At 47.1% G+C, this 25,994-nt stretch overlaps 1 protein-coding gene and 1 long non-coding RNA gene across 2 annotated transcripts in view; one reads left to right on the top strand and one right to left on the bottom strand.

Annotated features, from left to right (window-relative positions):
- PKD1L3 (polycystin 1 like 3, transient receptor potential channel interacting) overlaps window positions 1–25,994 on the top strand; it is a 54,707-nt gene that overhangs the window by 2,168 nt on the left and 26,545 nt on the right. The window contains exons 2-19 of the mRNA XM_084755672.1: window positions 584–630; window positions 1,796–2,194; window positions 4,703–4,834; window positions 8,564–8,740; window positions 9,081–9,208; window positions 9,298–9,424; window positions 10,292–10,420; window positions 10,797–11,028; window positions 13,019–13,212; window positions 16,235–16,465; window positions 18,557–18,658; window positions 18,914–19,092; window positions 21,870–22,016; window positions 23,129–23,325; window positions 23,621–23,820; window positions 24,284–24,464; window positions 25,046–25,235; window positions 25,330–25,564. Coding sequence (XP_084611798.1) covers window positions 584–630; window positions 1,796–2,194; window positions 4,703–4,834; window positions 8,564–8,740; window positions 9,081–9,208; window positions 9,298–9,424; window positions 10,292–10,420; window positions 10,797–11,028; window positions 13,019–13,212; window positions 16,235–16,465; window positions 18,557–18,658; window positions 18,914–19,092; window positions 21,870–22,016; window positions 23,129–23,325; window positions 23,621–23,820; window positions 24,284–24,464; window positions 25,046–25,235; window positions 25,330–25,564 — 3,227 coding nt within the window. The remainder of the gene's footprint in view (window positions 1–583; window positions 631–1,795; window positions 2,195–4,702; window positions 4,835–8,563; window positions 8,741–9,080; window positions 9,209–9,297; window positions 9,425–10,291; window positions 10,421–10,796; window positions 11,029–13,018; window positions 13,213–16,234; window positions 16,466–18,556; window positions 18,659–18,913; window positions 19,093–21,869; window positions 22,017–23,128; window positions 23,326–23,620; window positions 23,821–24,283; window positions 24,465–25,045; window positions 25,236–25,329; window positions 25,565–25,994) is intronic.
- Window positions 512–8,750, bottom strand: LOC311582527. The gene is made up of 4 exons (XR_014774128.1): window positions 8,649–8,750; window positions 2,141–2,200; window positions 822–915; window positions 512–724 (listed from the first exon to the last, which is right to left on the bottom strand). It is a non-coding gene; the product is annotated as an uncharacterized lncRNA (long non-coding RNA).

Genomic DNA, 25,994 nt, shown 5'->3' with positions numbered 1-25,994 from the left:
CAACTTCCTCTGGGGCCCGTAAACTACTCCTTACTTCTAACTGGCTGCCTAAGAAAATCTGATTGAAAGAAAACAAAGGCTCAGCCAGGCGCTGTGGCGCTTGCCTTTAATCCCAGCACTCAGGAGGCCGAGACAGAGGCAGGTAGATTGCTGTGAGTTTGAGGCCAGCCTGGTCTACAACTACAAAATGAGTCCAGGACAATCAAGGCTACACAGCGAGACCCTGTCTTGAAAAAACAAAAACATAATAAAAAACAAACAAATAAAACCATAGGAGTCTGTGCTGTTCTGACTGGCTCTATAGGTGGTCTGACACTCCCAAGCTCTGAGTCACTTGACTGCTTCAGGTGATGGCTATCTTAAAGGAGAATGTGGGAGGAGAAAGAAAGCAATAATAATGAGAGGGCTGGGGACTTAGTGATAGAGTGCTTGTCCAGTATGCAAGAGGCCCCAGGTTGAATCCTGGGCCACTGAGGAGAAATGCAGGCAAGCAATAATGGTAGCATGATAAGACTTTATAAATGGTCATTTTCCAAATTATTTCAAGGTAATCATATACCGCTTTGCCCTCCTATTTCTCTAGATTTTCCTCCGTCAGCCTCTTGTCGACACCGTGGTCCTCCTGATCCTGTACGTACCGTAGTGTGTGAAATATTAATCTCTCTGCTTTTGATGGGTCCTGCCAGGATCTTCCCGTCTCTTAGAGTATGCTGGGCACAGCTTTCTAGAAAGGAACATACAAGAAAGAGTTAGGGTAGCAGATGACCTGAAGAAGATTCTAGCAATCCGTCTTTGTGCTTTTGTGCAGATAAGATACCCACCTCCTTGCTGCTGCTCCTTTGCCCTCTGGTTCATTCGGGGAACTTGTGGCATCTTTTAGGAACATGCGCAGTAAACACAGTAAGATCTGAAAGTCTAAGAGGGGAAGGCAGCAGAGGGAAGGGAAGGCAGCCACTGTCAGTGCAGCCGCCAGCATTTCAGCCGTCTCCTCTTCAGAGACTATACAGTGATCCTCTAGGACCTGTCTAAATTGTTTTGTTACTTTGATCCAATATTAACTGAAAAGGTGTTTCTAGTAATATAAAAAGACAAAGATGAAGTAAAAGCCCTGCCTCGGCACTTGCTAAGCTCACAGCCCTTGAAATGCTGCCAGGGGGAGGAACCATGAAGTCTGAACTGCTGTATCTGTCCCCTCAGCTCTTCAGTTTCTTTGCACCTAATTTTCCTGTCTGACCTCAGCACTGGAGTCAGAGGGAGCCTGAGTGCTGCCACTGGACACCCCATTCCTCACCACTTTTCTTTTCTGCCTTCTACTTCCTCCTCAAATACACCCAGCATGCTTTGCACCCTCCCTACCCCCAGAGGTCCTCAGACATGTTGGCAGAGGCCACTGTTTGCCTGTATTCACTCTCACCTCTGAGTCTGGTCTGAAGTGCAGCCCTTCTTCGCCATTTGCTGGCCTAGATGGTTCCTTCACAATCCTGATATAATTTGTCTGTCAGTCTCCACTCCCGTGGAGGCCCTAGGAGGCCGGACACTGGGCTCATTTTGTTCCGTAAGCCCAGTTCACCAGAACACATGCTAGCACATAGTAGGTGTTTGGTAAGTTAGTGAATGATGGACAATAAATCCTTGGCCCTTAATGTACAGTTCCCCCAGAGGTGTTTGACATCAGTATGCTAGCTGTGTCCTACAGACATGGTAGGCCCAGAGTGAAGACAGAACACTGCCCCAGTGATGTTGTGCTTGCTAAAATAAAACTCAGCCTCTTCCTTGACATGTTTTTATCTTTTAGTCTGAGACACAGTGCTTTCACATCGAGCCAGTTTCTTCAGTCCGTCCCAAAGCCACACCAAAGATGACTATCCCTTCTCCAACCAGAAGCTCACAGGTGACAGCAGCCATGCCTGCACCCAGGGGCCCGCCACAGGTGACAGCAGCCACGCCTGCACCCAGGGGCCCACCACAGGTGACAGCAGCCACACCTGCACCCAGCGGCCCACCACAGGTGACAGCAGCTACATCTGCACCCAGGAGTCCACCATGGCCTGTGATGACAGAGGTCTCCAGGCCTGAGTCCACAATACCTGCTGGAAGATCTTTGGCAAACATCACTTCAAGCCCAAAAGAAGACTCTTACCTGAGAATCATCTCCACCCATCCACAGACGTCATTTCAGAGTGCATCCCATCAGGTAAATCTGGAAAACAGAAAATAACTGGGTACCTCCATGACACTGAAGAAGCACAGGGCTAGGAATGTAGATCAGGGGTAAAATACTGGCCTAACACATACATGACCCCAGGGTTCAGCCATCACTAGTGAAAAAATAGTCATAAAAAGAGCACATATGGACATATGTGACATGTCTATCATGACATCTCCAGGGTTGTGATTTTTAGAAGCAGATAGTCACCCCCTTACCTCCCAGGAGAACTGTACACTAAAAGCAAAAATGAACTGACTCCAAGACAACCTTTCTCGTCGATGGGTCATTTTTGTCTAGGACTCAAATAGTCAGCATTTGGTGGTGAAGGACCTCTGCTGGCCTGCCCCACTCTACTAGAGATGCTAGAGAAAAAGAAAAGCCATGAAGTCAAGGTGACTGACATGAATCCCATTCCCCACCCCTACTTTTAAAAATTCAAACCCTGTTTCTGTGCAGCCTGGCACTTTCCCATTTAAATACCCCATTTGCTCTGTTTCCCATGGCAATGGAAGCTAGAGGTCCCAGCATCATCTTCCTCCAAGGAAGGACCACCTTGCAGTAGCTTAAACCAATAATGGGGTTTGCTTCCTTTCCTTAAATAAAGAGGAAAAAAATGTAGAATGAGTATCCGGAAGTATTTGTAGATAAATTGCTAAACTGGTAAGAGACTTCAGTGATGTTGCCCAGCTCAAGATGTGTGTTAAAACTAAGTATGCAACAATGAGAAAATTAAACACAGGCAAGTGATGTAACAGAGACCATTATCCCAGTACTCAGGAGGCTGAGGCAGGAGGATTGCAAATGTAAGGCCAGCCTGGGGCCACATCAATGTTAAGATGTGTCATGATGTGGCCCTGGTTACACTTTGGGTTCTAAAGTACCAAATGAAGTGTGTGTCTCTACGCTGCCTGTAGCTAAGAGAGCATCCGGAAAGCCTCCTCTGGGTCAGGGGGCGGCAGCTACAGCTCACTCGTGTCTTCATCCTTTCTTATTTGCACCTCAGGTCATCAAAGCCACAGTATAGTGACTCTCAGTCCAGGGTCCTTCTGTAAGTGACCTCTCTCACAAAGTCAGGAATCACCTATTGAACCATGTGACCCATGAGAATGGTGTGCTGGCTGGTCTTACGTCAACTTGACACAAGCTAGAGTTATCCGAAAGGAGGGAACCTCAGTTGAGAAAATGCCTCCGTGAGATCCAGCTGTAAGGCATTTCCACAATTAGTGATCAATGGGGGAGGACCCAGCCCGTTGTGGGTGGTGCCATCCCTGAGCTGGTAAGAAAGCAAGCCGAACAAGCCAGTGAGCAGCACTCCTCCATGGCCTCTGCATCTGCTCCTGCCTCCAGATTCTGCCCTGTTTGAGTTCCTGTCCTGGCTTCCTGGAGTGATGGACTACAATATGGAAGTGTAAGGCAAATAAACCCTTTCCTCCTCAACTTGCTTTTACTGATGGTGTGTCATCGCACCAACAGACACCCTCAGTTAGACAGACAGGGTCATGCCCCACAATTCCCATCTATCAGAGCATCTGCAGAGTGAAGTAGGGCCTTAGCAAATGTCTCTTGAAGACGTGTGAGATACGTGGGCTGTGCTCCAGAATTCAAGCAAGTAGGTTGGGTCTGTGTGGACATCCGTAAAGGCTGGGCCTCAAGCATAGAAGCCTTATAAGCCTGGGCCTTCGTCTGTTTGCTCACTTTGTCCAGGGAAGTGTTCACCGGCCACCTCCTGCTACATGGTACTTTGATGTTTTCCCCTTTTGAACATGATCTCTTTTCCCCAGTGTTGAGGCTTGAACTTGGAACCTAGTACTTGCTAGATAAGCTCTCTGTGAACTCATGCCTAGATTTTTACCAGGAACCCCATCTGCCTTCGGATTATTCATTCTGTAAAACTCTTACCCATCTTCTTCCGTGTATGAAGGAGCTGAAAATCAACCCCACCCACCAGCAGGGATTCTTCCCAAAATAACAGCCCTTTGGGAGCCTGTGGTTCAGGAAACTTAGAATGTCATCCATGGTCAGTGTCCACTGCCATGGTATGCCAAACTCCAAATACATGATAATAATTCTGTATAAATAATCTTGACAAAGTATTTTCTTTTACGTTTTTATTACATTCATTTATTTGTGTATATGGGAGTGTGGGTGCACACATGCCATGCCACTCATGTAGAGGTCATGTGGCAGTCAGAGGACAACGTGTAAGAATCCACCCTGGCCAGGCTTGGTGGCAAAGCCTTTAATCCCAGCACTCGGGAGCAGAGGCAGGCGGATCGCTGTGAGTTCGAGAAAAGCCTGGTCTACAAAGCAAGTCCAGGACAGCCAAGGCTACACAGCAAAACCCTATCTCGAAAAACCAAAAACAACAACAACAAAAGAGAATCCACCCTTTTGGTTCCAGGGATCTAACTGGGGTCCTTCAGTCTTAGTAGTAAGTGTCTTTACCTACTGAGCCATCTCTCCAGCCTGGCAAAAACCGTTTCTTCCCAACAGGTCATAGGTGACACAACAGAGAAGTTGATGCCAACAATGGCTGCTTTGCAAGCTCGCAGTGAATTCCAGAAAGCTTGTGCCATTCTCCAGAGACTGCGAGATTTCCCTCCACCATCTCCCACATCAGCTCAGGTAAGCAGAAACTAGGGATGACGGCGCAGTCGTGCCCTCAGCAGAACTGGGCAGCATAAAAGTACTTGGTGGAAACAGAGCTGAGTACCAGCAAATAGAACTGTATCTTTAAGTCTGGAAGTGAGTGCTTTGATGGGCATTCTCAGAGTCACAGTTCCTGTCCGTTGGTTGGCTGCTTGGGTCACTTCATTTTAATACACGTGTTAGGAGAATTCATGGGACAAAGGTAGATGCGGAGCCTGCGTAGAGACGGGCATTAAAACCAGAATGCTCCTGATGCTTGGTGACATCACTTCCTCATAATTGGTCAAACTGCTTCTTGCTCATGGTGGTAGCCACTGGGCGTAGTGGCACACGTCTTTAATCCCAGCACTCAGGAGGCAGAGGCAAGCCTATGGATGTGAGTTCAAGGACAGCCAAGGCTACACAGAGAAACCTTGTCTGGGGGCAGGGGGAAGTGGTAGCCTAAGAAATTCAGTGTTTTTAAATACACCACAATAAGCATGTCTCTGGTTGGTTGGTTTGGCTTTTTGGGGTGTGTGGGGGCAGTTGCTTGTTTGTTTTCACTTTTTCTATTCTGAGACAGGGTTTCATGTATCCTAGGCTTATCTCAAACTTGATGTGTAGCCTAGGATAACCTTAAACACTTGCTCTTCATGCCTCGCACCACCACACCCAGTTTGTGTGGTGCTGGGGCTCAGGCCTGGGGCTTGACGCTAAAGCGCTCCACCAAGTGAGCTGCATCTCCATCCGGCCAGGGTTTTTCAGTTACAGAAATAATACATTGTTAGGAAGAAAATCAAAGCTAGGCAAATACAATAATGAGAATACACACACACACACACACACACACACACACACACACACACACACACTCATACACACACACCTTTGCCCTTGCAAATCTCATCAGCTAGAAGTGATCATTGTTCCCTTTGCCCCTGACTGGCTATGAACAACCATATCTATTCACTATTTCCTACATCACAAACTTTTTAAAAAATAAATCATAAGGAGCCGGGGTGGTAGCACATGTCTTTAACCCGAGCACTCATGCCAGCCTGGGCTACATAGTAAGTGCTAAGACAGCCAGGACGGTTACACAGAGAGACCCTGCCTCAAAAAATCAAAACAAACAAACAGATATTTTTATACCTTTGACTTTTTCTTTCAACTTTTTTTGAGACAGGGTGTCTCTGTGTAGCCCTGGCTGTCCTGGACTCACTCTATGATCGCCTTTGAACTCAGAGATCGCCGGCCTCTGCCTTCCAAATGCTGGGATTAAGGGCATGTGCCACCACTGCTAGGCACCTTGGACTTCTTTTAACTCAACACATTCTTACAGGTATTATTCCACATCTGTCTGCATAGATTAACTGACTAGCACTCATTTGAATTTTTTGTTCATTCATAGACACAGCCTACTTATGTGCATCCTTGTAAGTACATTGAACACTTACATAAATAATCCTGAATGCTACAGTGGAGCATCAAAGCAATGATGGGCTTTTAGGCTTGTAATGGGTAGGGCCAAACTGTTCTAAAAGTTTTCATTTCCACTGTGGCCCCACGGTCTTTTTTTTTTTTTCCAATTCTGAAAGCAAGAAAGAAAAAAGAAGGTGTCTCAGCTAGGGTTTCTATTGCTAGGATCAAACACTATAACCAAAAGCAACTTGGGGAGGAAAGGCTTGTTGGGCGTATGGGTTACGCTCCCTCATGGGGGAGGCCAAGGCAGGCACCTGGAGGAGAAACAGAAGCAGAGGCCATGGAAGAGCCAGGCTCAGCCTGCTTTCTTATAAACCCAGGACCACCTGCCCAGGGGTGGCACTGCCCACCATGGGCTGGACCCTCCCACGCCAATCACTAGTCAATAAAATGCCCTATTGACTTGCCTATGGGCCAATCTTACCATTGGCATTTTCTCAACTGACAGTCCTCCTTCACAACGGCTGTAGCTTGTATCAAGTTGACAATAAACAAACAAGCAAGCAAGCAGCAGGCAGAGAGGCATGTGCTGGGTTCTGAGGAAGCCGGGCCTCCCTTTATGAGCTTGTGTATATACAGCAATGTTTATGAGTTCACTTCTGTTGACTGTTATGCCTGGTCCTGGACCTAAGCATGGGCTCTGCCATTGGGACATGCCCCTCTCCTCTTCCCCTTCAGCCCGTCTCTGGGTCGCCTTGTGCCTTCATTCATTCTGCCCACTCTTCAACTTGGTCTTGTTTGTTACAGGTCTTTATTATTGAGACTAACTGTTGTTATTCATACTTCAAATGCTTTGTGCCAGGCTCTTGTTCATTTCTGTATATGTTGGTTTGTTTGTTTGAGACAGGGTTTCTGTATGTAACCCTGGCTGTCCTAGACTCACTCTGTAGACCAGGCTGGCCTTGAACTAGTAAAGATCCTGCCTCTGTCTCCCAAATGCTGGCGTTAAAAGCATGCAGCACCACTGTCCATCTGATACCTTTGATTTTCACAGATGTTTTTAGTAAATATAACTTTGGAAGGAAATAACATCCTAAAATAAAAATACTAGTACCTACAGCAGATGTCCAGTAAGTAATCATCCAATCAAACTTGCCTAACATTTCCTTTCGGGTATTAGTTGGTTTGAGACAGGGTTTCACCATGCAGCCAAAGCCTTGGCTTTGAATTTACTTGCAACTCTCATGTCTCTACCTCCTGGGTCCAGGGATTACAGGCAATGTTCCACTGCGCCTGGCTGCTAAGCCTTTTTGACTCCTGTTTGTTTCCTATGAGAGAGACCTGCATAAAAGAAAACTGGTGTTTTCTGTTGTTTTTAGAACTTCTCCCTTTGCCAGGTGGTGGCGGCGCACGCCTTTAGTTCCAATACTTGGGAGGCAGAGGCAGGTGGTTCTCTGAGTTCGAGACCAGACTGGTCTACAGAGTGAGTTCCAAGACAGCCAGAGCTACACAGAGAAACCCTGTCTTGAACCCCTCCCCGCCCCAAAAAAAATTCTCCCTAGTCTCTGTTTTCTGGGTAGCTCAAAGCTTTTGATGCCACCACACATGCCTTCAAAAAAGAGCCCACCCACTCAGCATTTGGCCTGGCATTGCTCTTTTCCTGAGCATCCCTCTTCTAGTTCAGTTTTGTTCTCTAACAGCTTGTCTGCTTAGCATTCTGCGTTCCCTAGAATAACATGAAACAGTCCTCCCCCATAGGTGATATATGGAGTCATATATTTTCCTTGACTGCCAAATGGCGGTGTTGCTTTTTATAAAATACATTTGAACTCTGTCGCAGATATTAAACTGTGGGGCTGGGCCAGTAACTTAGTCGGTAAAGTGCCTGTGCACAAGCTTGAGGGCCCCAGCACACACCTGCAGCACCCTTGAAAGAGCCAGATGTGGCCCTGCATGTCCCGAAATGTAGTGATGGAGAGGTGGATAGAAGTGGATGGAGTCCTGGAGTTTGCTGGTCAGCTAGTCAAGCCGGGTAGTAAGCTCCAGGTCCGATGAGAGACCTTTGTCTTTAAAAACATAATGGAGAGCAACTGATGAAGACACGTGACATCGAGCTGGCCTCCAGATGCACATACACCCACATGAATATGTGCATGCATCACACACAGATACATACACACAGGGAGGGAGGGAGGGAGGGAGGGAGGGAGGGAGATAGATAACATTGAGCTGTTTAAAATAAGGCACAAATAAATGTAAAACAGTCACAAGCATCTACATGTATTTCCTTCCTGACATCCCTAGGTCAGTGTGGCCAATTTACTCGTGGACCTGAGTAAGCAGCTGCTGACACTCCCGTTCCAGAAAAATGACAGTTGGGGCTTCAGACCTTCAGAAGTTAGCTGTCCCTTTCATTCTCCTCTTGGAAGTGTAATAACAAACCAGACCACTCAGCAGATGGTTCAGCAAGACGCTGAGCAGGTGGGTGTGCTCGCTGCAGGTGGCCAGCTCTGCCAGGGACCCTCATCTTCACGTCCAGGCACACAGCCTCTCTCTCTCCCCAGTCTTCAAGGGAGAATTCTGCTGGAGAAACAGCTAAGTCATCTCTGGTCTCCTCCTCCACCCAGCAGTGGGCCGAGGCTGCTGAGCACTCACTTCTTAAGCAAGTGAATGGAACTCAGTAAAGCCTATTATAAACCTTCAGCAAGATGCCCAATGCTCTTAGCTCTTAGGAAAATGCTAATTAAGCCCAAGAAGCTGGGTCTAGCGGGCATACCTGTTATCCCAGGACTAGAAAGGCTGGATCTTGCTCTAAATGCAGGTTGAAGACATGCTGGAGACGTCCCTGATGGCGCTCGGGGAGATCCACAAGGCATTTTGCCAACAGAACCTGTGTCCTGAGCCGGCAGTGACCTTGACCTCTTCCACGGCTGCTCTGGCACTGAGCAGGTTAACAGGCTAGAGGACTGGGGACATTTCATTTTGACCAGGGCTTGTAGAGGGCATAGAGAAACTGATTTGCATTTACATTCTTTCAGCCCAAATGCGTCATCTTTGCCTCTGAGCACCTACACTCTGGGGCAGCCTGCACCCTTGAGGTTAGGCTTCCCGTCAGCAGAAGCACTGAGGGAGCTCTTGAATAAACACCCAGGAGTGAACCTTCAAGTGAGTACGAACTGGGCTGAGGTGAGAGTGAAAACGGCACATGATGGCAGTGAGGGGATGTGCACACCAGCTGGGCCAGATGAAGGAGCACTGTGGGCACTAATTTATATTTCATACTGAGAGGAGAAAGACCTCTTTAAAATGATCGGGTAGGGGCTGGAGAGATGGCTCAGTGGGTAAGAACACATGGTCTGTCCATAAAAGGATGTGAGTTTGAATCTCCAGGAAGATACCTACTGTCCTGTTCTGGCATCTCCATACCTGTTCTCTGGCATAAGCTGTTACACCCATGTACACACACACACACACACACACACACACACACACACACACACACACACACACACACACACCCCTAGTATATAGCTAGGTTTGATGGCAGATGTCTGTTGTCCCAGTACTTGAGAGGCAGCAGCAGGAGGGTTGCTGTGAATTCAGGGCTCAAGGATAGCCTTGGCTAATTGTAAGTCTCAAAGGGAAAAAAAAAATCCAGTAGGGATCTTGGGAGCATAAAACGGATATGTGTATTTCACTAAGTTTCTGTGTTGTGATTAGAATTGATCTCAACTTATCTCCTGGCAAAGTTGAGATTATCTGAATCATAACTAATTCAGTGAGGGGAGAAAAACACAGAGGGGGGAGGAAGAGAGGGAGAGAGAGTGTGTTAGGATGTAGAATAAAAATATAAAAGAACAAATGCGTTGTCCTTCATTGTTTCTCATCAGTGTCACAATGTTAACTACCTTCACTTGACACGTTGGTGGAGGTCCCAGCGTTTAGTTTATAGCTGCTACTTTGTAATGTGCTGTGAGACTTGTTTATGACCAACTGGGCAGCTGGAGGAACTGAAACTTGCTTCGTCCGCAGGTAACAGGTCTGGCTTTCAACCCTTTTGAGACTTTGGATGACAGGAACATTGTTGGGAGCATTGGAAACGTGCTGCTGAGCTCTGCCTACCAATCGCTCCAAGTCCAAGACTTAAGAGAAAATATTGAGGTACAAGTATCTTGATGGAAACAGGGCATGCTGGGAAAGAGAGTGCAAGAGCCAAGTACATAGCACTTGTCTCTATCCCAGCACTGGGGATTCAAGGCAATCTAGGATGCATAGTGAGTTCTCTATGACAGAAAGGATTCTGCCTTTTTTTTTTTTTTTTAATTGATGTCAGGGCCAGTACTTTGTTACACATCTCACACAAAGAGATAAAGCTAACTCAGTCCCAAGAGAAGCTCATTTGAGACTCCACTAAACACTGGCTTTGTGCTGCCTGCTGAGACCTAACCAAGAAGCCTGGGGACGTTTGCTACCTCATTGCTACAAGGAAAAGGTAAGGCCCAGCTCAACCTGGAAGATTAACTGTCTCTCTTGCTAGATCGTGCTCTGGAGAAATGCCAGCATGGAGACCCAGCCTACCAGCCTCAACTCGAGTACAGAGCGGTTCATAGTCACAGTGAATGTCACTTCCTTGGAGAAATCCCTCATCGTGACCATTGAGCCCGAAAGTCCCCTTCTAATGACCCTCTCCCTGGGCTTCCAGGACCAGCCTGACCACACTCACTTCTACCTCAACATCAGCCTTCCGAGGGGCCATGTGTGGCAGAAAGGTATCGGCCATCAGTTGCTGAAGCTTAATTGATGATATGCTTTTCTTATTTTTAACTTGCACTTATGAGGTGATTGTAGGTTCACATGCAGCCATGAGAGAAAACAACACACATGCTTTTTATCCAGCCCTCGTAGGAAATGACCTTGACACAATGAACTCTCAGTAGATGGTCCCAGGATTCCAAGCATTCATCTCTTTATGTATGTGCACTTTGTTTTATGTAACTAAAGATGGGTTATGTGATGCATAAAAGGATAATTTTATCTATATATATATGTAATATATAGAGAGATCACATATGTATATATGATAAAACAAATTTTATAAAATGCTAATTATAGAACCCAGTGATAACATGAATATGTACTATTAAATTTAACTTTTAGTGTGGTTGAAAATATTTATAAGCAGACTTAGGACTGAGGTGTAGCTCAGTGGTAGACTATGTGTTTAAAATGACAAAGGCTTTTTTTATCCTTAGGATAAAAATAAATTTTTTTAGACCAACTGAAGAAATAAAACTCCAGCACTATGGGCCACACCATATGTATTTCAGGCTTGATAGGATATATCTGGGTGTAGATGTCATACACACCCCAATTTTATTTTTAGTCTTAGATGTGGGTAAGAGTCAGAGATAGTAAACCTTGATGTAAGACAAAATGACATTACCAGAGAGGTCAGGGATCTTTGAAAGCAGAGCTGAGGGTGTAGCTCAGTTGGTCTTAGTGACTGTTCTATTGCTGTGAATGACCACAGAACTCTTAAAAATTGAGGCTTGCTGTTTCCAAGGTTTAGTCCGCTGTCGTCATGGCAGCTTGCGGGCAGTGAGAGTGCAACACCCACATCCACTGGCAGGAGGAAGAGAGAGACTCTCTGGGCCAGGGTTGGGCTTTTGAAACATCGAAGCCCACTCGCAGTGACACACTTGCTCCCACAAGGACGGCCACACCTCCTAATCCTCCTCATCCTTCTCAACTAAATGCCACCCCTGATGACTGAGCATTCAGATACGTTAGCCTAGCGGGACCATTCTTACTCAAGCCACCACAGAGCCTCGTGTGATGGTTTCACTTTTCTAGAACTCTAGTCAATTCCAATTCACTAGACCCAGATGTGCATGTTTCAAAAGGAAATGATTACTGGGCTGTATATAACGCAGAGCTCAGGATTGTGTCAGTGGTCTGTTTTGCACACATTTCACGCGCTAGACTTGTGTCCTCGTTCATAAGATAATAGTAATGAATAATAGTTGTGAAGCTGATGGGGTTTATCCCTTGGGGAATATAACCCAGTGCAAACATACTTTTTGGCTGCTTTATGGAGTTCTTTTACCTACCACCCTTTTCCACCCCAATCCCTTCAAACCCCTCAACACTCAGTAGGCGAGAAAGAAGGTCTCTTTAGACTACTTCCTGCTGATTAGGGGTATCAAGTTCCTTGGGGCAAGTCCAATTTTCATCAGCAGGTTACCTCCAACCAACCACCAGCAATCCATCAAACAGCAAACACAATCAGCAACCAGCAAAAGCAGCAACAGGAGCAGTAGCAGCAGTGGCCACGTCTTGGGGCTTTGACATCGATACACCCTCTGCAGAGTCCCCGGAATTCCCAACATAAACTATCTGCAGCTGGCAAAAATCAAGCACCTCCCGGAGCATGAGACAATCACAATCAGCTGCTGTGGACAATCTGCAGCAGTCCTGTGTCCCACAGCCAGCGTTAAAACAAAAACATATTCCCATAACTTCTCTGTGTTTTTTGTTTATTTGTTTGTTTGTTTTCGAGACAGGGTCTCTCTGTCTGTTCGCCTTGGCTGCCCTGGACTCCCTTTGTAGACCAGGCTGGCCTCGAACTCACAGCGATCCACCTGCCTCTGCCTCCTAAGTGCTGGGATTAAAGGCCTGTGCCACCACGCCCAGCCACATTTCTGTGGTTTTAAGGAAACCAAAATTCTCACTCAACCCAGCATTCTTCTTTGTCCTAAGATGAGGAGTACACATGGGTGCTGACACCAGAGAGCCTTCAGTATGGGATTGGCACTTACTATATAATGGCTGTGGAGAAAAAAAGTACAGAGACGACGCAGCACACACCTATCCTGGTCTCAGTGGTAACAGCTGTCACCCAGTGCTACTTCTGGGACCGACACAACAGGACGTGGAAGAGCGATGGATGCCAAGTAAGAGGGGCATGGGGGGGACTCTCTGGGACCTTTCCTCCTTGGGGATAGACCAGAAACAACAACCTGGGACCAAAGAGGAGGGTGTCCCTTAGTATCAGGGCAGGTATGTCTCTAGAACAGCAGGCCAGTGCTGTTTTTCTAATTTCCATCTCAATACAGTTGCAGGCAAGTTTGACAATGCTGGGCATTGAGTGACAGCTGAAAGCTGTAGATGCAAGGCAGGAAGCAAATGGGGAAGCTGTGTGCTAAATACCCTGCCCCTAAAATGAAGTAAGCCTCTTGTTACATAAAAGAAAACTTTTCTAGTTGAGAATATGTTAAAGACAGAAGGTTGAGAGGTGGCTCAACAGTTAAGTCTTTCCTGCTCTTCCAGAGAGTCCAGTTTCAGTTCCCAGCACCCACATGTTGGCTCACAGCCATCACCTGTAACTCTAGCTCCAGTGGATCCAGTGCCTCCTTCCGGCCTCTTCAAGTGCGCGCGCGCGCGCGCGCGCGTGTTTGCACACACACACACACACACACACACTGCACATGTATACGTATGCAGGTATATGTACACACACAGGCATGCATGCACATACATGCACACATACATGTAAATAAAAAATAAAAGTAAGGCTTTTTTTTAAAAAAATGAGAGCTGCTAGAAATGATCATCCTGAGTGAGCTAACCCAGACCCAGAAAGATACTCACTTATAATTGGACACTAGCCCAACAGAGATGTCTCCTGAAAGTCTTCACTTAGCAGGAGATTGGGATAGATACTGGGACTTCCTACTGGGACTCCAGGTGAAAGAGGTAAGGGAGAATGGGGAAATAGAAGGATCCAGAGGGTTCTAGAAACCTACAAGAAAACAATTAAAGCTGGCAGATCTGGACCCAGGGGGCGTTTGCTCAAACTATAGCACCAACCAAGGACAATGCATGCAGTAAAACTAGACCCCCTATCCAGATCTAGCCAATGGACAGCGCATCCTCCACAGTTGTGTAGAGAGCAGGGATTGACTCTGACATTAACTCTGGTGCCCCCTATTTGACCACTTCCCCTTGGTGGGGAGACCTGGTGGCACTCAGAGGAAGGGGAAGCAGGCTACCCAGATGAGCCCTGACAGGCTGTGATCATATGGTGGGGGAGGAGGTCCCCTCTGTCACAGACCTAGGGGAGGGGAATAGGGTGAAAGGGAAGGGAATGGGAAGATACACGTGAGGGGATTACAATTGAGATGTAATATGAATAACTTGCTTAAATAAATAAATTTTTTTAAACAAGAGCTGGGCAGTGGTGGCGCACACCTGTAACCCCAGCACTCAGGAAGGCAGAGGCACGTGGATCTCTGTGAGTTCGAGGCCAGCCTGGTCTGCAGAGTGAGTTCCAGGATAGCCAAGGCTACACACAGAAACCCTGTCTCAAAAAAACGAGAGAGAGAGGGAAGGAAGGAGAGAGAGAGAGAGAGAGAGAGAGAGAGAGAGAGAGAGAGAGAGAGAGAGAGAAGAATGCCTTGTAGATTCTCATACACCCCAGGCAGACAAGGACAGATTGTCAGTCTACAATCAGCACCTTGTTCCTGGTGTCTAACCCTTTCAGAAGGCGTCACGCCTCTCACTGCGTACAGCCCAGGAGGCCTCCAGTCCTCATCTTCCTGCTTTGGTGTCCCTGAGTGTTGGGGTTCCAGGCATTCATCACCATGCTTGGCTTGCACACTCTTGATCCTGTGGGTGCCAGCCTGATCCAGTGTCTGCTTCAGTAACACCACACTGTGTGCAAGGCCCCAGAATCCTGAAGCTGTCCTTCAAAGGTCTGAGACTGATGTGGGCGTGCTGGTGTGTGTGTATAGTCTCAGCAGTTGGGAGACAGAACAGGAGGGTTCAAGGCCAGCCTGGGCTACATAGTGAGACCTTGTTTTTAATCATCATCATCATCATCATCATCATCTGAGCTTGGCAAGGAAAAAATGGAATTCTCAAAAAAGCAGCTGCCTCAAGCGGTCATCTCTGGGTCGTTACTTCTCAGGCAGATTCCCCAGGTGGCAGCTTACTAAAAGCAGGTTCTGCAGTGGTGGCTGTGGGTAAGCCAGGCAGTGCCACACCACATTTTGGGGAGACCATGCATTGAGGAGCAAACTCAAGAGTATTTACACTCTCAAGACATAAGAGGTGATGCCAGAACCACTGAGATGCTTCTCCACTGGAGCCTTCTCTGATGTTGTGTCTCCCAGTAAAAGGAGAGAGGTTTTCCCAGGCCAGAATAAGGACTGAGCAGTCAGGGCTTAGCCTCTTGCCACTGAATTAAGGAATCAAGTCATAGAGGGAATATTTTCACAGAGCAATAATTGGATAAATGCTATGGCTTCACGCTTGGTAGGTGAGCACCCTGCCACTGGGCCCACAGAGGCTCTTCATGCACCAACTCAAACATACATTGGTAGCTTCCCAAGAGTCATATTTATGGTACAATTTTAAAATACATGCCGTGAAGAAATATTATACCATATGGAAAATTACAGGAAATCATTTAAAAGTTTTAAAACATATCACTCACTCAGCTTTATCAAAGTTATTATTTTCCTAATTCAGGGCTTTTGTTTTATTTTGCTGCTGTTTTGATTTGAAACAGGTTCTAATTGTGTAGCCCAGGCTGGCCCTGAATCTCTTCGAGATGCACCTGCTTCCCGGCTCCTGAATGCTGGGCTTCTGGGCATGCCCCACCATCCCTGGCTCCTCATTCAGAGTTTTAAATAAGGAAGCACCCACGGACCCCGCCCCATTCTCATTTCTCTCTCCGGCTGAGGGTAGCCACTGATGGTCCTGGATTTGCGCGCATATTCATTCTTTCAGCACATGCTTGGTGCACAGCTTACATGTAGGGTGCCCACCTTAGAAACAAGACATGCCGGAACGGGGCGCCAGCGAAGAGTCCACATGTCCAGGGCTGCCAAGCCTGGCAACCCGAGTTCAGTCTCTCTAGAAGCCGTCCGGTAGGAAGGGAGAACTCACTTCCGGTCCTCCATCTGCTTCCAGGTGGGGCCGCTGAGCACCATTCTGAAGACACAGTGTCTCTGTAACCACCTGACCTTCTTCAGCAGCGACTTCTTCATCGTGCCCAGGACGGTAGATGTAGAAAATACCATCAAGTTGCTTCTTCGTGTGACCAACAACCCAGTTGGGGTGTCGTTGCTGGCCAGCCTTTTCGGATTCTATATCCTCCTAGTCACATGGGCGTGGAGGAAGGATCGAGCGGATATGCAGAAGGTCAGAAGGCTTGAGTGTGTCAGGCCGGATAGGGGGGAGGAGGGATTGTGGGCCAGGGAGCGGAGAAACGCGAGTGGGCTTGGATTGCATGTCTCTGCATGCTTGCTGTCTCAAAACCAAGTGGGTTTGTTTTCTTTATTTGTTTTCTGTGATCATCACAAGAGACAACAAAAATACACCAGAAAACACCTGTCATAGGAACCTAACTGAAATCAGACTCATATTTATCTCACCTTATATACTACACAAGATGTGCTGAGTCAAATTATAATTTAACATAACTACAGCATACAAGAAACTAGTAAGGAATTTTTTTTTTTCAAGACAGGGTTTCTCTCTCTAGCCTTGGCTATCCTGGACACACTTTGTAGACCAGGCTGGCCTTGGACTCACTTTTATCCACCTGCTTCTGCCTCCCATGTGCTGGGATTAAAGGCATGCACCACCATGCCCAGCTAGGAATTCTTTTCTGATACTGGTAGGATGGCTCAGTGGGCAAACATACTTACCACCAAGCCTGACGACCTCAGTTTAGTCCCCAGTATGCACATGATAGGAGGGAAATAAAGGCAAGTTGCCCTCTGACCTCTTCCTGTGTGCCACAGCAATCCGTGCCCCCACCCTACACACACCCAAATAAATGCTAATTTATTTATTTTGGTTTTTGCTTTTTTGACTTTTCTTTCTTTCTTTTTTTATTTTTTATTTTTTGGGTTTTTTGAGACAGGGTTTCTCTGTATAGCCATGGCTGCCCTGGACTCACTTTGTAGACCAGGCTGGCCTCAAACTCACAGAGATCCGCTGCCTCTCTGCCTCCCCTGAGTGCTGAGATTACAGGTGTATGCCACTGCGCCCAGCTTAAATGCCAAATTTCTTTAAAATTATTTTCTGTGTCTCGGGACAAGATCTCATACACTCCCCACACATGACTCAAGAAACATACTATATAGCCCAGGCTAGTTTTGCCATCACATAATCCTCAAGTGCTAAAGTTGATGTGAACCCCATACTTGGCTAGGTTAAAAAAAAAATAGACAAGCTCTCAGGAAGCAGTCCTGGCTGCCTGAAGACTCACTACATAGCCCACACTAGCCTCAAGCACACAGAGATCCCCCTCCCTCTGCCTTCCAAATGCCACTACAGCTAGCTAAGACTAGGAAAAATATATAAATGATGAAATCCTTTGGCAGCTTTTCCTAATTCCTGTTTCATATATTTCTTACTTTGTGTTATATTTTTTCTTCAAGGTCATATATATACTAGGAAGGTACCTACCAACAGCTACACTTCAGCCTCCTCTTGTTTATACTTAAAGTTCTAGGAGGGGACTGTCTGTTTCTTATTGTCCTGGGTAGAGTGTCACCAGCTTTAGTAAATAAAAATACAAGATCTGGGAGTAGTGGTGCATGCCTTTAATCCCAGCACTTGGGAGGCAGAGGCAGGCAGATCGCTGAGGTCAAGGCCATCCTGGTTTACAAAGCAAATCCAGGACAGCCAAAGCTACACAGAGACACCTTGTCTAGAAAAACAAAAACAAAAAACAAAAAAAATTACAAGGCATCAGCCAGGCAGTGGTGGCACACACCTTTAATACCAGCATTTAGGAGGCAGAGGCAGGTGGGTTGCTGTGAGTTCAAGGCCAGCCTGGTCTACAGAGCTAGTCCAGGACAGCCAAGGCTACACAGAGAAACCCTGTCTAGAAAAAACAAAAACAAAAACAAAAAAACAAAAATACAAGGCATCAACTTCATTTGCATTTCCTATAAACAGTAAATGACTCTTTAGCAGGCTCCAGTGCCCTCACTGTTTATCTGAAACTCCAGTTTCCCTGGGTGTCCTCCGCACTGTGTGTTTCTCCTACCTGAGTGGCATGGAGATGGAGGGCTTGATGCCCAAGGCTCAGTAAGCTGATCCTGATGGAGTTTCAGACCTCATCGCTCTGGTCACTTCACTGGCCTGTGTGTTGGCCTGGTGACACCACCTCCCCCTGCTTCCCAGGGGCCTCCAAAGCTGCCACAGAGAAGCCTGTCCCCAGCAGGGGCTGTACAAAGGAGAGAGCTGGCAAGCTCATGGCTTCTTCTTTTCCTGCAGGTAAAGGTGACAATCCTGGATGACAATGACCCCAGCTCTTCATTTCACTACCTTATCCAGGTCTACACCGGGTATCGGAGGAGGGCTGCTACGACAGCCAAGGTTAGCACAGCCTGCGCTCACACTGGGTGCCTGCTACAAAGTGTGGCTTCAGCACACTCTGACTTGATGTCCAATAATGTCCTTGGTGTCCAATAATGCTTCACGGGGATTGGTGTTGCCTGGTCCTCATGTGTGACGTGAGGGATCCTCCGGACTTATCCAACATCCAATGGCTTCTTCCTTCTGCGTAAGGAAGAGCCCAAAGGAAACGGTGCTGCAGTGCCTTGTATTTTATCTTTCCCCGTCACATCTTAGGTCGTTATCACCCTGTATGGCTCAGAGGGATGCAGTGAGCCCCACCACCTTTGTGACCCACAGAAGACAGTCTTTGAGCGTGGAGCACTGGACGTTTTCCTTCTCTCCACTGGATCCTGGCTAGGGGACCTGCATGGGCTTCGGCTGTGGCATGACAATTCTGGCGACAGCCCTTCTTGATAAGTACCTGCCCCATGCTGGCTCACTTATCCTTTTTCTTTTAATTTTTTTTTAACATTCATTTGTTTATGTTGTATGTGAATATGCGGGTGGTTCACCCACATATGGAGGTTAAAGGAGTCAGTTTTACCACATGGGTTCTGGAGTCAGACTTGGTGCCACGTACCTTTACCCACAGAGCCACTTCTCTGGTCCTTGTTTCTAGGTCCCTTGTAGCCTTAATAGAGTCCAGTTAAGTTACCACAGTAAGCAATAATGCTCAGCCAAATCATAGCAAGGGGCTGCTGGGTTCATGTCTTCAGAAGAAATAAGGAAGCTAACAGTACAGTTGGGAGATTGTGTAACGGAGGAAAAGCTTTCTCCCTCGTTTTTATTGTATCATCTGTGAACAGCAGATGGTGACGGTGACAATAACAAAATGATGTTTGAAAATGGAATTAATTTTTCCAAAAACAGGATTGAGTGTAACCCATGTTGCTGACTTTTTCATTCATTCTTTCTGACTTTCCTCACCAGGTCCTGGTCTGAATTCATCTGCTAATTTGTATCCTCTTTCTGTTCATTGATCCTTTGACATCATCATCTGGCCTTTTAGCTGCTTCCGTGTCTTTGTGTGCAGTCGTTGAGTCCTGGTCTATGGAAGGGTCATGTGACCTGCTTTTCCTGTTATCGGTACTCCTGTGTTGTGACTAACGTCCATTGATTTGAATATCTCTTCTAGATTTTTGTATGAATGTGGGCGGGGGGGGGGGGAGGTGTCTTCTTAAGGAGCACCAAACTCTTGAAGACTCGGTCTCCACTACCACCAGGAAATCATATGGTACACATACATACACATAAAAAAAAACAATCGACCTTTTTTTGGTTTAGACAGGGTCTCATTATATCGTCCTTGGTGGCTTGGAATTCTCTATATAGACCAAGCTGGCTTTGAACTCATAGAGATCTGCCTACCTCTGCTTCCCAAGCACTGGGGTCAAAGGTGTGTGCCACCCATAATCAGCCATAATTCTTTTTTGGTTTTCCAATACAGGGTTTCTCTGTGTAGCCTTGGCTGTCCTGGACTTGCTTTGTAGACCAGGCTGGCCTCGAACTCACAGAGGTCCACCTGCCTCTGCCTCCTGAGTTCTGGAATTACAGGAGTGCACCACTGCGCCCAGCCAAAAATCTTTTCTACGTCCATTTTTTAATAGGACTTGCACGTTGGAATGACTCCTTGGTCCATAGGCTACACAGTGGATGTTGGGTTAGGCAGCATCAAAACAGCATTAACTTCACTGTGCATCTCCATCAGAGATCTTAGGCACCAGGTACATTACCTGTGGCAATTGCAGTGTTAGAGGAAGTCTTTCTCTGAGCACTAGTTCCCAACAATGAGTTCAAAATATTCACTACACCGTGTTATAAATGGATGTGCAAGCATCCAGGCTTGCTGAACCATCTGCAGAGCACAGGAAGAGCAGATGCTATCTAATTCCCTGGACCCTAACATTTTCAGAATGGAAAACTACGGCTTCCGCTCACCTTCGGCATTGACTCTTCCTCTCTGCTAGGAATACGTGTGATGGCTTCTTCTTCCAGCACAGCACTGCTTCGTCTACACTGGCCACCTGTCGAGTGTAGTCTTCTTCATCCAGGGTCTTAGCTGGGTCTTCTGGATTCTCTTCTGTGTCTTCTACATCAGTACTGGTCCTTCCCTTTGCACCGCCACATTCAGGAGCAGCTTATTGCTGTAAACTGCGTGAGCCGGTCGGCCACCTTCAGCCTCTTCTGCAGCTGCCTGACCTTGGGAGGCCTTCAGAGAACTGAAGAGGGTTGCAGTGTTGTCTAGCTCTGGTTTGGGAACATTATGACTGGTCTGATGTTGCCCAGAACCTTCTCTATTACTGACACAAAGCTGGTTCTGCTTTCTAATCTGGGTACACCTTAGAATAGTGATGCTAATCTTCTTCAAGACCTTTTCCCTTGTGTTCCCAAGCTGGCTTCCATCTGGCCAGGGGTACCAGTGCCCTGCCTGTCTCAGCTTTGAATAGCCTCCTCACTAAGCCTAGTCGTTCCTGGTTCTTGATTTAAAGAAAGAGGCTGTAAGATGCTCACTTGAACACTTAGAAGCCATTGTGGAGCCACTAACTGGCCTGAGGATTATATATAATAAATTATATATTTGTGTATATATAGGTACGTGTGTGTGTGTGTGTGTGTGTGTGTGTGTGTGTGTGTGTGTGTGTGTAGGAGGATCTGAGGCTCTATAGTTCAGATATGGCTCCAGACCCAGACAGGGTGAGAAGTCATTAGAATAAATGTTGAATACCAATGATAAAAAAATAGAGGCACATGGGATACTTCAAAAATAGGTCATTTTAATCCCAGCACTCGGGAGGCAGAGGCAGGCAGATCGCTGTGAGTTCGAGGCCAGCCTGGTCTACAAAGTGAGTCCAGGACAGTCAAGGCTACACAGAGAAACCCTGTCTCGAAAAACCAAAAAAAAAAAAAAAAAAAAAAAAAGGTCATTATCTCACACACACACACACACACACACACACACACACACACACACACACACGAGCGCTTCTCAGGGAGTAAAGTTTGCAGTCAGCATCTTGGACATGAACTTCCTGAGGGCAGCAGGTGGGATCAGCTTGCCTGCCTCTCATCTTACCTTGGAGAACACCAGTTACTTACTCAGGTGCTCCATGCAAGGGCAAGACGACCTCTTATCACACAGCAAGCAGCCCGTGCTCCCCTTCCTCACATGGTGATCTCTATCTGACTGTAGGTATGTAAGCCAAGTGATCGTCAGCGACATGACTGTGAAGAAGAAATGGCATTTCCAGTGCAATTGTTGGCTGGCTGTGGACTTGGGCAACTGTGAGCGCGATGTGGTCTTCACACCAGCCTCCAGGAGGGAGCTTACTTCCTTCAGGTACAATTGAGGCACCACAGGCAGTGCAGACCCATCTCTACTGTTTATTCCTCACAGTCTTTTTTTTTTAAGATTTATTTATTTATTATGTATACAGTGTTTGGCTGCCTGTACATCTGCATACCAGAAGATCTCATTATAGGTGCTTGTGACCCATCATGTAGTTGCTGGGAATTGAACTCAGGACCTTTAGAAGAGCAGCCACTGCTCTTAACCTCTGAGCCATCTCTCCAGGCCCTCTCTGTCTTTTAGATAATGGACTTTTCTTGGCATTTCCCTCCTCAGACCAAAATGAATGGCTGCAAGAGGTCAAGCATGGGAAAACTTAGATAAAATACCTAAATGTAAAAAAAGGGGGGGGGGAGTGGCCCATAACATCTCCTCAGGAATACCCCCTTTTCTCTCCTGTGTGGTGGGAACAGTAAACTTCCGTTATTTCTTAGGAGCCACTGTCATTCTGTTGCTGCCGAAGAAATCACCCCTTCAGCAAGCATTCTATTTTTGTCACCATTTTGAGGGTCAGAAGTTGGGTTCCTTTGGGCTATCTGGGTCTATAGCCACCTGTGACTCCACACTGGCACCGCGGCCATCAGGTGGTGCTTGGCAGTCAGCCACACAGCGCCTACACATGGCCGCCCCAGCACGGCAGCCTTGGGGTAGCCGGGTGTTGTTACCTTGAGACCAGCTTTGCCTAGACTGGCATTTCAAGAGAAGTAAGCAGTTCCCCGCTCTTTGTGACCCACCTCCAAATATCAGCAAATAAATAAAACTTAAATATTGTTTTAATCTCATACAATACATATTATCTGAGAGCTTGGTCGAAAAGGTGTTCAGTAGAAGTTGAGAAGTTGCTATGCATCTTATTGCTGAATAAACCAGGCCTTGGTCTAGGCTGCTTCAAAGAGAAAGTCCAGGCTGGTAGGATGGCTCAGTGGGTGCAGGCGTTTGACCTGAGTTCAATCCCTGGCACCTACATAGTATAAGGAGAGAATTGATACCTACAAGTTGTCCTCTGACCTCCACACACTTAATGTGACATAAGTGCCCACACAAACATACAAAATAAATGGCTATGCCATTTGTGTCTTCTCTCATTTAATTTCTCCTTTTAGAGCCCTGTTTGCCTCCATGATCGTAGAAAAGTTCACCCAAGATTATCTGTGGCTCTCCGTTGCTACTCGACATCCCTGGAACCAGTTTACGAGAGTCCAGCGGCTCTCTTGCTGCATGACACTTCTTCTCTGTGACATGGTCATCAATGTGATGTTCTGGAAGATGGGTGGCACCACTGCCAAGAGGGATGAGCAACGTACGCACGAGCCCTGCTGTGTGCTGTCTGCAGTGGGTGATGCTTTGTCCGTCTTTCCCTCCTTACTTTAAGGGTTAGAAACCGAGCTGTGGTGTGCCGTCATGTCCCTGTCCATCACCCTGACGTCGGTCAGAGGATGGCACATTCTCTGGGCACTCCCGTTGATAAATGAGACAGTCTTAGGAACATACCAGGATCTTTACTGCCATGGAACACTTTCTACCCACCAGATAAAGCCCTCCATAAGTAGTTCTGACCCTGGAGGCTCAAAGTTGATGCCCTGCTTTCCTTTCAGTCGGTCCACTTCCTGTGACTTTGTCGGAACTGCTCATCAGCATCCAGACTTCCATCATCCTTTTCCCTATCCATCTTCTCTTTGGGCGGCTCTTCCAGTTGATTCACCCGCCGGAAACTCTGCCCCTGCTTCCTCCCACCCAGACTGCCTGCCCCTCCAGTCTTGTTTGTGAGGCGCCCTCTCTTACACAGGTGGTCAAGGTAAGCGTGGTATCTAATTTCTTATATGGACAGTGCCCTCCTCTTCTGTGTTGTGGGAAAGAGTCATAGAAGATCTCCCATGAGGCACACATCGTCCTGGTCCCTTTGATGTCTTTCCCCTAATTCCTGTCCACTGAGTTATGATCAGTCACAGACTTAGCTTTCCTCCAAGGTTATGAACTGTTCTAGAGACAGCAGGGCAGTGTGAACTACTCCGGAGCAGTTTCGGTTTTTGATGTTTAAGCAAACCGTCCCTCTTTCATTCTATAGTCCCTCATAGAAATGATTTTGAAGGCACTGTGGGGTGACTCTCCTCTGAAAACATTTTAAAATGAAGCATTGAGTTTCTTTACACTAAGCATGTGCCCCTGACTAAAAGAAACAGGCTCGCCATCTGTAATTGCGCCCAGGGCTGGGCTAGTGCAAGACAGCCTGAAGTCTCTCCACTTGGTTCCATATCCAGGAATTAAAGGAAACTGTGGGATTCCTGCTCAGGAGAAATACACATCAGCTCTCGGAGTGTGAACAGTCTTCGTGGCGTTCTTGTGACATTAACAAGCTGTCGAAGCTTTTATCCAGCCTCATTTATTGTCACTTAGAAGATCAAGGCTGTCACCAGCAGACGGAATCCCACCGAGAAGGCGGTAAAGTCCAGTCAGTGATTTCAGTCAGTCTTCCAGTGTCACCCCCATTCCCAAGCACACCTCAAGGTCTCACTCATTTTCGCTTTTCAGCACAAGGCAATTTACCCTTATTTAATTTCATTAAGCTTTTCAACCGTGAGCCGATAGCCTCGGTCTCTTGAGATCGACACAACCTGCTGGTAAAGCTACAGTACTAATTGTAAAAACGTAAAACTATTCAGATTCCCCATATTCCATCAGCTGAAACCTGTCGGGTCATCTTTGTCTTCCTTTGAGTGAAGAGGTTGCGGGACTCACTGCAGTTTGGGCATTTGCCATCTGGGCTGCATTGCGCTCTCTGGTGGGAAAGCTCAGTAAGGTTTTACAAGTGTCCAAGTTTCGAACCGTACAGTGGTGAGATGCAGCTGCACCCTCAGACGGGAGCGCTACTGCAGGTGCTGAGCCTGTCTCCATCAGTGCTGGGGAAGGTTAGCTACCCTGTCACCTAGCACGTTGCTCATTTCCATCGCTGACCTCTGCTTATTTTATTTATTTCCCTTTATTTATTGTGAACATATCAACCCGAAACAAACCCACGGCAGTTTCTGAAAACCACTACCATTTCTGCCGCTACCTGCTCCAAGTTCTGCGGAGACTCAAACTGCACTTAGATACCCTTGGCGCTGCGCAGGCCCACCAGCCCTGTGTCTTCTCGGAAGCGGTCAGCCAACTTCAAAACCTCCAGGAAGTCCTGCAGACCCAGATTCTTCCCAGGGGGCAAGGACCACGCAGGTAAGCACCACGGGGCTCCTGTTACCACCCGTAAACTTTCTGAGCTTCTCCCGTCATCGTCAGGAAGATGGTTTCTTCAACTTCTGTTCTCCAGGCACTCAACCAGTTTCCCCATCCTAAGCCCGGAAGGAGGAAGGAAGGCCGCGTCTTTCTGCCTGTTCCGGTGGTTGAAATACGGCTGCTGGCTCCTCCTAGGTGTCGTTAGCCTGGCGTCGGCGTTTTTCATAACACTCTACAGCTTGGAGTTGAGCAAAGAGCAGGCCAGCAGCTGGGTCACCTCGATGGTGCTGTCGGTACTTCAGGATGTCCTCGTCAGCCAGCCAGTAAAGGTCTGTGAAGAGCCGCACAGGCCGCGACAGTTGAGGGGAGCCAGTAAAGGTGTGTGAAGAGCCGCACAGGCCGCGACAGTTGAGGGGAGCCGGAGAAACCGAGGCCAAGTGTTCTGGCAGTTAGCAAATAAGTCGGCGGGCGGGGTGAGGTTTGTTAGAGATATACAAAGTTACAACAGAAATACCTAGCACCTGATAGATGAACTAAGCACGGCAGAAAAAGTTGGAGATGGGGACAGTTTGTGGAAATCAAACATGCGGCTAATGGGAGAGCTCAGCAGGTCAAGGCACTTGCTCTCTGGTCCCTCAGAGATCGAGTTAAGGTTGATCATCCCAGGAACCTACAGGAAAACAGAAGGAGAGAAACAATACATAATGACAATGATATTACTATTAGTGTTAAATAAAATAGTGACAATAACTTTTAAAA

The sequence above is a fragment of the Acomys minous genome, assembly GCF_964271855.1.
Source record: "Acomys minous genome assembly, chromosome: 14".
NCBI lineage: Eukaryota > Metazoa > Chordata > Mammalia > Rodentia > Muridae > Acomys > Acomys minous.
The sequence above is the reverse complement of the archived record's forward strand: the minus strand, read 5'-3'. Positions and strand labels throughout refer to the sequence as shown.